The sequence below is a fragment of the Gallus gallus genome, chromosome 3, assembly GCF_016699485.2.
Source record: "Gallus gallus isolate bGalGal1 chromosome 3, bGalGal1.mat.broiler.GRCg7b, whole genome shotgun sequence".
In the NCBI taxonomy this organism is placed as follows: domain Eukaryota; kingdom Metazoa; phylum Chordata; class Aves; order Galliformes; family Phasianidae; genus Gallus; species Gallus gallus.
In genome coordinates, this window is record NC_052534.1 from 81,987,295 (window position 1) to 82,001,077 (window position 13,783).

At 39.9% G+C, this 13,783-nt stretch overlaps 1 protein-coding gene across 4 annotated transcripts in view; it reads left to right on the plus strand.

The window, feature by feature from the left end:
• The window catches only part of ASRGL1 (asparaginase like 1), a 22,132-nt gene continuing 8,349 nt past the window's right edge, over positions 1 to 13,783 (plus strand). Inside the window, exons 1-5 of one of the 4 annotated variants that reach the window (XM_015284793.4) lie at positions 1 to 154; positions 765 to 936; positions 1,037 to 1,269; positions 5,217 to 5,359; positions 9,002 to 9,156. In XM_015284793.4, the coding sequence (XP_015140279.1) occupies positions 1,083 to 1,269; positions 5,217 to 5,359; positions 9,002 to 9,156 (485 nt within the window). In that variant the 5' untranslated portion in view covers positions 1 to 154; positions 765 to 936; positions 1,037 to 1,082. The remainder of the gene's footprint in view (positions 155 to 764; positions 937 to 1,036; positions 1,270 to 5,216; positions 5,360 to 9,001; positions 9,157 to 13,783) is intronic. The other 3 variants (XM_040697949.2, XM_004940443.5, XM_419885.8) reach the window with 3 other exon arrangements.

Sequence of the window (13,783 nt, forward strand, 5' to 3'; positions counted from 1 at the left end):
GGGCGGGGCGGCGGCCATCTTAGCTGCGGGCATCCCCCAGAGCGCCATGTCTGGTGAGGGAAGCACCGACAGTGCAGTTCGGCTCCGTGCCGCGCTCAGCTGCCGTGGGATCGGGAGGCCGCAGTGGGGTCCGGCTCCGCTCTCCGCAGGGCGGGTGAGGCTGGATGAGCGCCGGCAGCGGCTCGGAACGCGGAGGGCGGACCCTGAGGGCTCGGCTTTGCCGCTGCGTACGGGCTGTGCTGGGCTCCTCCTTCCGGGGCAGAGGGAACCTGACCGTAGGGGAAAGAAAAGGGCAGCTGTCCGTAGAAATAAAAGTTCAGTCGGCCTCCAGGAGAACGGCCTCGTTTACAGCAGCCCGGTGAAAATTCAGACGTTTCTGCCCCGGGCAGCACGGGCTGGGCCTGCTGCGTTGGTGCAGTGCCTGCTGCCCTCACTGAGCTTCCTCTGCTACCAGCCTGGTGTCAGAGGGAAATGAGGTTCCTCTGCATCCAGAGACGTGCAGCACTACTGGTTTGCTCACAGGAGGCAGTGAGCAATAAAAGCGGTTAACTGCCAGGTTTTGATGCCTTGTTTTTCTGAACAAAGTACAACGATTTTAAGAGGTTGGAGGTTTGAAATCCAGGCAGCGCGGTTAAGCTGCTAACTCTGGCTGGGCTTTATCTGTGCTTGTATAAAGAGTGAGGTTACTCATCTAACGAGCAGTTTGCAGGACTGAAACTGGAATGCTTGTTTCTGTGTAACCTGTAAGGTAATGCTATCAACAGACAGGCTCTGTGGCGAGATGGTGGCGTAGCTCTGCTGAGCGGGCCCTGCAGAGGTCAGCACACCCCACGCCCTGCTGTCAGCTGGCCTCAGGCTGTTCGGGTTCCTCAGTACCTGGTGCAGAGGCAAGTTGCTGTTGGAGCTCCTTAGAGGGAGTGTTCGGCTTCTTGAAAGGTGAACTCATGGGAGTCAAACAGCCTATCTGCTCATTTATCTGCAGGGCTGTCTCCATGTGGAAGGGAACAAATACTAAACACAGTTCTTTCCAAAACAGGCTAATTAAGAACAACCTGTTGGCACAGCTGGAGGAATTTGGCAGGATGAGGCCTGTCATTGTGGTGCACGGTGGAGCTGGCCGGATCTTCAAAGAACGAGAGGAGGGATGCCGTACTGGTGTCGTCAGAGCTGCGTTGCGGGGTTACGGTGTCCTGAAACAAGGAGGCAGCGCCTTAGATGCAGTTGAGGAGGCAGTACGGTCAATGGAAGATGACCCTCATTTTAATGCAGGTAATTTTGAAAGAATTAAATGCATATATAATCATTATGTATGTTGAGCGCTTGATTCTGATCATTGTGAAAATACCGGCTTGCATTCGCCTTGAATTATGCATATTGTTGTGAAGTAACTATTGATGTCACAAAATATGAGTCATTTGTTCATTGGTGTAATAAAAAAGCATGGTGTGTAGCATAGTTTCTTGTGAGCACGCTAAGGCAGTCAGGTTAGTCTTTATTATTTCCCAGTGTTCTGTACCTACTGATTCATTCTTGTTCTCCAGTCTTACTATTATGTAAATCTTCCCCATCCCCATGCTGCGTCTTTAGTTTTAAGACATGGACTCCTTAATGGAATGTATGTTCAGTTAATACTCATATTTAGGTCCCTGGTACACAGCTTGTGGCAATGTTTAAGCCTTCTTTCTTCTTGCTGAAGGAAGATCTTGGGATATTGTGTATGTTTGTCTTTTAGTTAATGCTTGCAATTAGTGCCTTCGTAAATAATATTACAAAAATCATGCACTAATGATATGAGTCATGAATTTATACAGCAAAGGTTTATAACTGAATTTCCTAGCAATTAATGCCAATTTATGTTAATGGCAGTTAATAATCCAATATTTTTCTCCTATTCATGTAACCTCAAGTTTGCTATTTGGATGCATTTCAGTGAAAATACTTCACCATTTCCAGCAAGGTACGTCAGGAATGAACCTGGAAAAGAACACCTGTTAAAGTTCAGTGTCTCAGATAACATACCTGTTTCCTGTGTGGATGCTTAATGTGCAGAGATTCACTTTTTCTTTCTCACCTTGCACTCGAGAAAGACGGAAAGATTTTTTTTCCCTATGAAAGTTTTAAGTGATTTGTTGCTGACTTGGGTTGAACTTCCTGATTTTTAGAGGTTTAAATGAGATGTGTACCATGAGGCAGTTGCATAATTAATATGAAGCTGGTGTTCCCTCGTTAACTTTTCCCTCACTTGCTGTCTAAATCAGTCAACCTTTAGGACTGCGTTTTGCTCAGGTCAGTGAATCTGTAACTGTTTGACCTCTGGAGCTTTCTGTAATTCTGGACTCTATCTCTAAACATATTGCTGACCAAACAGCTTACATTTGCTATTTCAAAGCCATCGGCTTCCTATATTGCAGGAAAAAAATCCTAATTCTCGAGGAGTATCATTTTCTAGCCAACCTTAGTTGTCCAATGCCAATGTGGAAACAACTTCAGTATAAATTTAAGCCAAAAGATTGTTTATATCTCTTAATCATTCCATGTAAACAATTCTATACTTTCTTGGTTTCTTATATACTAATTCTGATGGTTCTGTAAATCAAAATTATGTAAATGGAAAATGTATTTTAGTTGAGTGGGATTCTCTGGCGAAAGCTTGCTTTATAGCAGTCTATTTAGGCTTATTTATTTAAATGATAAGCAGCAGTCTGTGTCATTTCAGCACTTACTAAAATAAGTAGGATCACAATGGCAGTATTAATGCAAGCTTTTTTAATCTTTTGTTTGCAGTCTTATCACTGATACTGCTATTCTGAGCTTGGGAAGTGGATGACAAGAAGTGAACTGATGTGTGACAAAACGCATTTCTCTTATGTCAGAGCATCCATATAGCTCGTCTTATGGAGACGTTTCCACGGACTTGTGCTTTACACTTATTTCTTGTTTCCAGAGTTGTAGGAAGGAAGTTTGGGCTGTAGTTTAAAGTTACTGGTCTTTCCCCAGGGTGAGAATTCCATCCTCTCTCACAGTGTACAGCCACTTAAAGGAGTGTGCAATACTCAAAGTTCAAAGTGCACCATTTCAGGTCAGGATTTTAGACCCTACCAGAGCCAGTGCCTGCTAGACAGTTGTAACTTTACATTTTCTTAATGTACAACATTCAGTACGTGTTTGTGGCAGACCTTCTCATGGTCTGACAGCATATCCTTATGGAAATATATATTAAACTAATGTTTTGTCTAAAGATGTTTACTTCAGCTTGTTCTAACAATATTTATACGTTATTTGTATTAGATTAAAAAGAATTTATAGCAAAATTTGCTTAAACTGGGCTTGAGCCTTGAGTCCTTGATCACGTCTGACTATGTTGATCTAAGTCCTTAACCACTTATATATACATCCAGCTGTGTTAGTGCTCATTAGATACAGCTGCTCTCAGAGTGAGACGACAGCTATGTGAAGAGGGCCCTGATTGGAGTGGCTTTTTAAAACTCGTGGTATTTATCTCTGTAAAATAAATGTCTGTTTTGTTGTGATATTTTCCTAGAAAACACAGACATTGCAAAACGGTAACAATAAATACAGAGAGGAATGAGCTTAACAATCAAGTTTTGTCCTACAGTTTTCTGCAGAGGAACATTTAGGAAATCCTTAGAGATCTCCAACAGACATAGGAGATTTCTAATGGAGTGATGCAAGAGGCTGGTAGAGCATCCCCTGGGGCCATCATTCTTCTGATTACTGCTGTTTGAGAAAGGTACACCTTGTTCTAGAGGGAGCTTTCTGAACATGGGTGAAAGAAGAGCCTACCTTGACAAGGGAAAGTAGAAGAACTGGCAAGGCTTATCTAAGAAATAAAAGAGGACCTATTCCTTACATCAGAATAAGGGAAATTCTGGAAAAATGGTTTTAGCACAGATGTCTGAAAGGAGGAGTGTGTAAGCTCTCCACAGATAAGTGTAGCACAGAAATAGCCCATTCTAAATGATGTGGCGCTGAGCTCAGAAATAGCTTATATGGTTGGAGTGGGGCAAAAAGTAACTGGGGTGGAGTGTGGGCATGTATGTCTGTTAGATGGAGTTTTGAAATACAGGATGAAGATACAGAATTTTCTTGCCTCCTGTAATTGAGAATTTAACATTATACACATATATTCAGGCCAGAAGTGCATAGGTATAGTTGCCTAATGTCAGCAGTTACTAACAGTAGTTTCTGACCTGCTTTAACGTCAGTTTAGCAGGAAAAGCAAACAACAAAACCTGTTTTAGTTCTGTTCAATGTTTGAGTATTTCTACCTGAGCTACTCTGTAGTTCCACCATGAATTTTTAAATTTCTTTCTAAATTCAGTCTTATCCAACCAAGTTAGCTTGCACGTGTGTTGACTTAAAACTTAGCATTCTCCTGGGAAGAGTTGCTTACGTTGTTTAAAAAACCAACAAAACTCAACAACACCTATTTGCATTGTCTCATCTTGTATCGTTAATTTTCAATTAGGTTATTGTTAGCATTGGTGATTGCAGAAGAGAATAACTACCCAGCATTTCATTTCCTTTCTGTCTTTATTTCAAATTCCGCCATCTACTGTTATTTGGTAGTGAAGACCGTGTTATTTCAAGGTTTTGGTGCAGTAGTGAATGAGCACTTCTGTTGTGCTGTGTCAATTTTGGTTGTTTCTTGGAATGCTTCATGGCATTATTTTTTTGATAGGACTGAACTCTGCACTATATTGTTGGGTTTCCTACAGTTGGAAGAACTGGAAAAGTAAAATAGATATCTTTATGTGCACGTGATGTGATCTGGGGGATAAAGAATCTTGTTTATGATTGTCATTTTAACTTCCATAGCTGGTACTTAATTTTGGATGGAATTGCATAAATGGCATTCCGTATACTGTTTTATGACCAAATAAATGATTGTATGAGTTTCAAGTGTGTTTTCCATCATATAAAAATAAAACTCAATTTTTTAAGTAGCCATTGCACCCTGTCAGATTTCTGTCAATGGTTGGATTTTGTAGTTATACTCAGCAACGTTTCTGCTGTTTTGTTTGTATTCAGGAGGTAGGCGCTTCCAGTAAGTCAGACACAAAATTGGAAAAGAGAAAGTTTGCTTGATGAGGTCCATTAATTGAATCAGCTGCTGGTTAGCTCTTAATGACTTAATTCTTTTTCCCTTACTCCTCCTCTTTTTAATTTTAATTCTGTTGTTGTTTGGTCTTTAGGCTGTGGTTCTGTTCTTAATGAAAAAGGTGAAGTAGAAATGGATGCTATTATCATGGATGGAAAAAATCTGGCCTCTGGAGCAGTATCTGCAGTTAAATGTATAGCAAACCCAATAAAACTAGCTCGACTTGTCATGGAAAAGGTATGCTGAATCTGAACTTGAATATGAGACATTTTTTTCCTTAGTACTTCATCTGGTGTGTTGAAACACCTCATTGATGTTGTTTGTGAATCCTCCCTTAAACTATGAAAGAACAAGAAATAGAAGGTAGTGCTTAGAATCTATGATTGTGACCACGAGGAGCTTTTATTTTAACATTTTTGGGTTGGTTGGTTTTTTTTTGCATGCTATTTATTATTTAAAGATAGCACTCTGAGGAAATGAGTTCTGTTATGTAGTTGGAAGGCTAGGGGTAGAATGTCTTCTAGTAACTTGAGGGGGAAAAGTGTTGTGTATGTTTTCTGTGGATCATTTCTTATAATGACAATTAAAAACCACTGATGGTGTCTCCTCTCAGACAAAACCTCGTTTAGGATAAAGTTACAACAATATTTTTTGGACAACAAAACTTTCTAATGCATCCCAGCCACCTCCAACAAAAAACAAAACCAAAAATCTGCCCTCTCTCATCTGCTGTAAGGTTTGTTGTCATTGAGTGGTGCTTCAGGTCTTCAAGAAAGTTGAAGCTAATTTTAGTAGTAAATAAAAATTTCAACTGTATAAGGCCATGTATAATGGTTTGGCACTAATACCACAGAATGAGAAGTACTTCCATTTTGTGGTGCAGTGTATTTCTGTTTGCCCAGCTGCAATAAATTCTGTGTAGATGACAACATTCAAATGTAGATGTTAACCTAAATTGCTTGATGTATCTTGAGGTGAGCTTCTGCTGATTTTCTGGCAGACATTACATTATAAACTGGAATACAAACCAGCCAGTGTTACCCTTCTGTTCATCTTAGGAAGGAATTTTGGGACACTGACCCAGGCTATTTCATGGTGCTTTTCAGAGTGTATTTTATCTGTTTTGTTTTACTGTAAATAATTAAAAATACTTTGAACTAAGTGACCCCTGGGTGATCAGACTGGTGTTTCCTGTGGTCCTAAGGATTTTAAGATGCTTATTTCCCAGTGCTGTCAAGAGACATCACTGTCCCAAGGAATTTTAAAACATGAAGTTCCCCAAACAAAAAAAGCATTTAACAAATGGAGGAGTTTCCCACCTGCTTGTAATTTTTTTTGTCTCCATTCCTATTATAGAACAATATGGGCTCCATCTGGTGGTCAGAGTAGCTCCTCAGGCTGCTGTTGTGCATATTTATCTTGTATGTTATCGCGCTCTTAGTGGGCTCAAATTTGCTTGAATTCGTGGTACAGAAGAAAGGAAAGCACTGGAATAATTTCTGCTCATGTCTTACTGTAATACTGAGCACATCAGTCTCTAGAGATGGAAGGCTTAGTACATTAACTAATTAATCAAACAGATACTTGAGAAAGCAGTTAAATTCCCATTAAATTATTCCTGTTTGTAGTGAAGGAAAGTGGAATGATGCATTGAAATGACTTGTTTTTCTTAATGGGGCGTGTAATCCCACTCAGCTCCAGCACTTCATTAGATGGATGTCATGTGAACGTTACAGCGCTGATTCACTGCTGCTTATAAACTGTGTATACATTTTTCCTTTATATCATCCAGCTCTTGAAATTAGAGGGAAATTTAACCTACGGCATAGACTTCTCAAGGCAGAGGTGGAAACTTCTGCCATGGTCTTTGCACTGCTGGGTTTGTTAAATAAAGAGCTGATCTGAATTCTAGGCCAGCAACTGAAAGCTGGGGATTTTCTTCCTGCTTCCCTTAGGATGAATTAAACAGAAATTTGCCAGCATTTGTTGTTTGCTGTTAAGAACTCTGGAAACCATTATTTGTTTTTTTTTTTTCTTTTTGGATTGCTTTAAGTGTGTCCCAGAAAAATGAGGCATCTAAGAAAGTTAACAAATAAATACATTCATGAAACTGTAGAAGGAGAGTGAGACAGGAAAATCTGTTCTTTTGGTTGCTTGGCAATGTTCTACCAGCTCTTTTGATGGCCAAAATATATTAAATTCTTCCTAGGACACTTTATTTTCATCAAGGACTGCAAAAAGCTATCATAGGAACTTATTCCTCTGTGTACAAATATTTCTTGCTCGTGTGCAACTCATGAAGGTGGGATGTTATCAAAGTCTACACATGGGATACTCCTTTAAGAATTTTTTTAAGAAATTGTTTTGTTTTTATGTAATAAAACCTCATTTTCTAAAACAAACAAAAATAGTAAAAGAGCAATGGAATTGGGATTCTTGAAGAAAGCAAGTGATGGAGGAGGCTACCTTCTTATACAGGTGAAGTCAAAAGAAAAGTTGAATGGAATTTTCTATAAACATAATCGGAATTATTGAATCATGTGCTTTAGTGGTTTAGTTGCAGTGGCAGAGGGGGGGCAGTGTTGCACGGAGAAGTTCCCTTCTAAGTTGAGAACACTTCAGCTTTGTTATAAATAGGTAGGATCTTCCCCTGCCGGGTAACAGCACTTGGGGTAAGGCTGTTCTCCACTCTTTCAAATATGGAGCAGACTTCTTCCTTGTAACTGTTCCTCTTGTTCTCTTGAGTGGTACTGTCATCAACTGAAGAAGTAATTTCTTAAATATGAAAGATATCTGATGTTAGGGCCACCACCTGGTGAATGACCATTCAGGAACATTTTTAATGGGACATCGCATTTCCTGCTTGTGTAAGCATTTGAAAGGATTAGGTGCAGAGATGCAGCAGGCTGAAGCAGAGTTCAGTACCTGTGGTCTGGGAGGAGTTTGGGCTCGAATTCTTCACGCTATCCAGAGCTTTGACTTCATCGTGGTAATGATTGCTTATCGTTGCTTTAGAAATCAGCGAAAGCTGATGGTCTGCAGCATCTTAGTCTGAAGCTTTGAGACTATTTTGACTATGGAGTGTGTCAGTGCAGCGTGTCACAGAAATAAATACCAGATTTGGGAATCTTCACTGCAGGCAGAGAAGCAGAGCCACTGGGTGCCCTACAGGGCTCTGCAGGCCTGCTGCCTGCAGCATTGCCTGAATTTGCTTTTGGACCTTAGCCTGGTCCCTGTGTGCTGTGTTGCTGCATGGACGTACAACCTTGCCTGAAGTTAGCAGTGTTCTGTTGTGACTCCTGTATTGTCAGGCCATTGTTCCTGCAAAACCTTCCTAGGCTCTGCTGAGCAATGAACGGCTGTGCAGTGATCCAAGCTGATGCACTGTTTTGGACACAGGTTTAAAAAAACAAAACAAACTAGATGCTGGAGATCCTGCTAAAGCATAATGATTTAATGAAACAAACTTAACTGGCAAGTTTCTCAAAAGTAGGAATTAAGCAAGCCATACAGACTTGGAAGTGTGGATTTGACCAAGGCTTTTGACTTAAGATCTGGTTTAAGTGCTTTGCTAAATAAAGGAATAAATACAGAGATTCTGCAAGTGCAAATGGTGTTTAAAGAGAGCAATTTTCGTTGAATCTATTAGAATGATAGTCAGTTCCTAAATATGAAATTCTGGGTTTGTGAGAATGGCAGCTCATTGAAAGAAGTATTAAAAGCAATTTTCTGGCTAAAGGCACAGAAAACCAGGAAGTTTAAAAATGGAATGTAGAATTTTCTTTATGTCCATACTCCCAAAAATAGTGACTATACTGAGCAGTTTCTATAAGGAAAAACAAGAGGTGTCAGTAATTTTTTTTTACCTGTCTTCTGCAGACAAAGCACATGCTGTTAACTGACCATGGTGCACAACTCTTTGCTCAAGCTATGGGTGTTCCTGAGATTCCAGGGGAGAAACTCATAACTGAGAGATCTCGGGAGAGATGGAAGAAGAACCTTGAGCCGGATTCCAACCCTGTGGAGTTCCAGAAGTAGGTTTTCGTAACATTTGTTTTTTTAATTCAAGTAATTTAGTTGGTGCTATCAGTTCACACCTCCTCCTGCCACTTACCTTCCAAAAAGACCCCCCCAAAAAACTTTAAAAAAAAAAAAAAAATTCCAAAGCCTGAAGGCCTGTTGTCAGCCTTGATAATATTTCAGTTCTGAGTGAACTGTGGTTTGCCATAATCTTCACAAAATGTCCTCAAGGGGAAAAAAAAAATCCTCAAAATCCAGCTTCTGGTGAATTTGCTGAAGTTTAAGTGACTATGTAAGTTTTCCAAGGAGGAACTGTGAGTTAGAAACTCTCCAGTCCACTATTTAAAATTAAAATTATTTAAAATTAAAAACAAAGTCCATGTAAAAATTGAAATCATAAAGCTGGTCTTTGGTCTTGGTTAAGCAGACCATCTGACTAGTCTTTTAAACTGGTTTAGGTAGTTAAACTGCGTCATATTTTGACCAAGTAACTCCTACTGAGTGCTGATTATGACTATCGGTTACCGTAGATAGAAGGGGAAAAAACTGAAGTAGTTCAATGTAGTGGTGGGTGTGAGAAGAGATGCTATCAGATGATATTGCACGCCAGGAAAATGAAAGTCACCTGAAACATAAGCAAGCTTCACATAACAAATCGGAGAGGAAGACAAGGTGGATGAGAAAGGAATGAAAATCGTGAGGTGTCAAATGTTTTTTATACCCGTGAGGTAGGCATAAATACTAAACTGTTTTGAGTTTGCATTTGTATGGCAACGGTTGCTGTGTAGGAAAATACTGTATTACATACTGCTGCTAGTCTGCTGTTGGAAGTAATAGTACGAAGTCAAGCAGAGCTGAAGAATTTGTAGATCAGAAAAAAAGGAAGAAGCTTCTTCTGTGGGCATGTTAACTAAAACCAATGAAATTAGGCCATAATATATATAAGCTGTATGTTATTTACATTCAATTGCTAGAAGGAAAAACAAAGTCTTGAGACAAGTGTCTTGTAAACAAAATGAAGCTATTCCTTGACCGTGAGATATCAGTCATAGTTCATCTCGTCTCCCCTGGAAGTTTCAGGTTTTTTTTAATCTGTGTGGTATGCAAGGACTGTGTGGTGTTACAGCTCACTGCCAAGAATTCTGAGAATGGTGTAGCTGCCAGTGTCCCCTGGCCTCCTGAAGAAAGGAGCTGGAAGCATGGCATCTGAGTCTCTGATCATTCTTTATAAATGCTTAAATTTTTTTTCTTATGGTTAACAGTGTTAGGCATCTTTAATTTCAGCCTTTTCTTATTCTGGAGTACCCAGTACTTGAAGGTTTCTGTGTTTCTGATGAGTTTGAGACTTTTTGTTGTCTTAGCCACGCTGTGCTTTTCCTGACAAGTGTTGCCCACAAACACAGGCACGAGTTCACAAAGCTGAAATGAGGTCTCTTTATGCCAACCTGTTTGTTCTTGTGTTGTGTGTGGAATGTTCTTTTTCCTTATTATGTCCATAGTGATTATGCAGAAACTTGCCTGAAGCAAACGGGCAGAGGTGAAGTAGTACTGGTCGGAGGCAACCTAACACCAGCTTATACTGGGAATGTGAAGGTTGGCTTGTACTTAACCTTTAGTCCTCAGGTTCTGAGAGTGTATCGGCTGTTTTAGAAGCCTTAGGTGTTCAGAGCTTTCCAAGCAAAGAGCTTGGAAGAAGAGAAACATTTCTCTTTTGCTGATTAGAAGCCTGCATTCATTTACGTTAAGAAATTGTGATTCTGTTGCATGTGCAGTCTGATATCTTGTACCCCTTCTGCTAACAATAAAGTGTGGTTGTTTTTTTTTATCTTCAGTCTCTCAGTCCAGAGATTCTGACCATATGCTTTCTAGAGTTGCTGAAGAGTCCCTGAGAATTCCAGCACTGTTCACACTGCGGCCTGACCTGGCCTTGGGACACGGGGAGGGTGCTGTGCAGTGCTGACATATAACATGGCACTGTGCTTAATTTGCTAGGAAACTGTCTCAGTTCTCAAATACTGCAATTTGAAAAGACACTGTATGCTGAAACATGCTGCCAAATTCATTGCATACCAAGGAATCTTAGAATGGTTTGGGTTGGAAGGGGCCTTTAAGATCATGTAGTTCCAACCCCGTGCTATAGGCAGGGACACCTCCCTCTAGACCAGGTTGCTCAAAGCCCTATCCAGCCTAGCACTGAATGCCCCCAGGGAGGGGGCATCCACAGCCTCTCTGGCAGCCTGTTCCAGTGTCTCACCAACCTCATAGTAAAGAATTTCTTCCTATTATCTAGTCTGCCCTCTTCCAGTTTAAGGCCATCTCCCCACGTCCTGTCACTACATGGCCTTGTAAAGTGTCCCTCCCCAGCTTTCTTGTAGGCCTTTTCAGGTGCTGGAAGGCTGCCATAAGGTCCCCACAGAGCCTTCTCTTCTCCAGGCTGAAGAGCCCCAGCTCTCTTAGCCTGCCCCCAGCAGGGAGATGCTCCAGCTCTCCGATCATTGAATGCTTCATAAAGAAAAAACAGTGGAACTGAAAAAAGTCTGTGACTTCAACAAAACACATTTTTAAAACGTTAAAACTCAGATGGGCTCTGTTATATAAGCTAGCTAAGTGATAGCAAATTTTTTAGCAAAAAGAAATCAAAACTGTTTCCTGATAGTGACTTTAGGTGATGAATGGAAAGCACAACAGATGTGTTCTGATTTTTTTTTTTAAAAGATTTTTCTAAAATCAGTTTGTGTCACTGTGCAGTACAGCCAGGTGAAATGAAGAAACAGGAACGTGTATTGAAAATAAATTTGGAGAGTAAAGCTGCTCATTTCAAACCTTATACTTTGGCACTAGGTGAAAGTACTGATGCTGCAAATATGGCTTTACTTGCTGTTTTCATTAGAGGTATTGATAACTAATATAATGTCGCTGACAAAACGGCTTCTTTGGTGCCATTGAAAGACACAACTAAATCTCTTGATTTGTATGAAGCAGTAAAAAGGAAAAAAAATACATCAAAGGGATTTTATTTAACTTTTATCCACATATTTGGTATAGCTACTGATGGTGCCTCGATGGTGGTTGGTAAAAAAAAAAAGAGGGGCTGAGAAAATTTTAAAGGAGATGATGCCATTACCACTGATAACTCGGGTTTGATGTAATTTCACTGCGTTAGGCAGCAAGAAAATGTATGTGGATAAGCTTTAAAAATAGATGGTGTCATGTAAATCATCCTCAAGGCTGTGAATTTCCTAAAGTCCAAGGAATTGAGTCACCACCAACGCTAGGAGTTCCTTAAAAGCGTGTACACTGATTGTGGGGTCATCATTTACTTCTCTGAGGGAAGGTGGCTACGTTGGGCTGAAGTACTAAAACAGACTTCATGATTTGCAAAGTGGCATCAAGTCCTTTATAGAAGCAAATGGAAAATTTCTGCCAGAACCTGAACATTAAAATTAACTCACATATTTAGCAATTTTGGTAGACTTGAATGAGTTAAATGCATCTTCAGGGTAAAAAAAAAAAAAAAAAATCACCTTATTTGTGCTATGTTTCAGACAATCAGCATTTGAAATGAAACTTACGTTATGGAAAGCTTAAGTTATGGCAAATCATTTCATGAATTTTGAAACATCAGCTGTACACAGACCTGTGAACAGTGGAAAAATATGCAACTTTGCTTTCCATTTTGATAGGAAAAAAAAATTTGAGAATAGATTTAAAAAAAAAATCTTTTTTTTAATGTGTTTGCAACTCCGTTTTCAGTTGAAGTAAATACATTACTTGCAAATTTTCACATGGAATATATAGAGTTGTAGTCAGACATTCAGCTCAAAGAAAAATTTGGTCACGTCTCTTTACCAGAAAGATCTCTCTTATCAGAGAAAAATAACCCTTGTTTCACAGCCATGCCTTATTCATGTCATTGCTTTTTGACAGTACCTATATTTGTGAACAGTTAGTATCAAGGATGGAGCATGGAAAGAGTAATATTTCATCAAAAATCTGGCAGACACCTTTAGAATTCAGTAAGAATGGCAACCACTGCCATCGAACCAGACTGATGCATCAGTTTCCCAAAAATAAGGTCAGACATCCCACTAGTTTTGTTTTTGTTGCTGCTTTGTTTTTTTTTAAATACATTAAAAAAATAAGCTTTGTCATTTAAATTCATTAAATTTATTGTACATTCTGTATGTGGCCCAAGGCAGTTCCTGTTTCCTCAGTGCAGCCTAGACAAGCCAAAAGGTTGGACAGCCATGCTCTGGTGTATACCACAGGTACTTGTGGAGTTTCTTCGTACAGACACTAATACTAGATCTACGACTGTAATACAGTATTTCTACTTAGACAGTTCTGCCTGCCTTGTTAGTGTTTCTGAGTCAGTGGACTATGCAAGGAGTGTTGCATATCTGCCTTTTGAACATGAACAAAGAAAACATGACACGTAAGTAATCAAAAGTTTAAAAGGACAGTAATTAGAGTCTAGATCCGTGTTTGCTCCACAGCAGCTAAGACATTTTGGACACACTTTGTTATTTATTGCCATTTGTGCTTCTGTACCAAAGTAGATACCTGCTGCGTGTGTAATCTTTGTACTTGTATTATTCTCATGGCAGCCCAGAAAGCCAACTGTATGCTGAGCTGCACCAG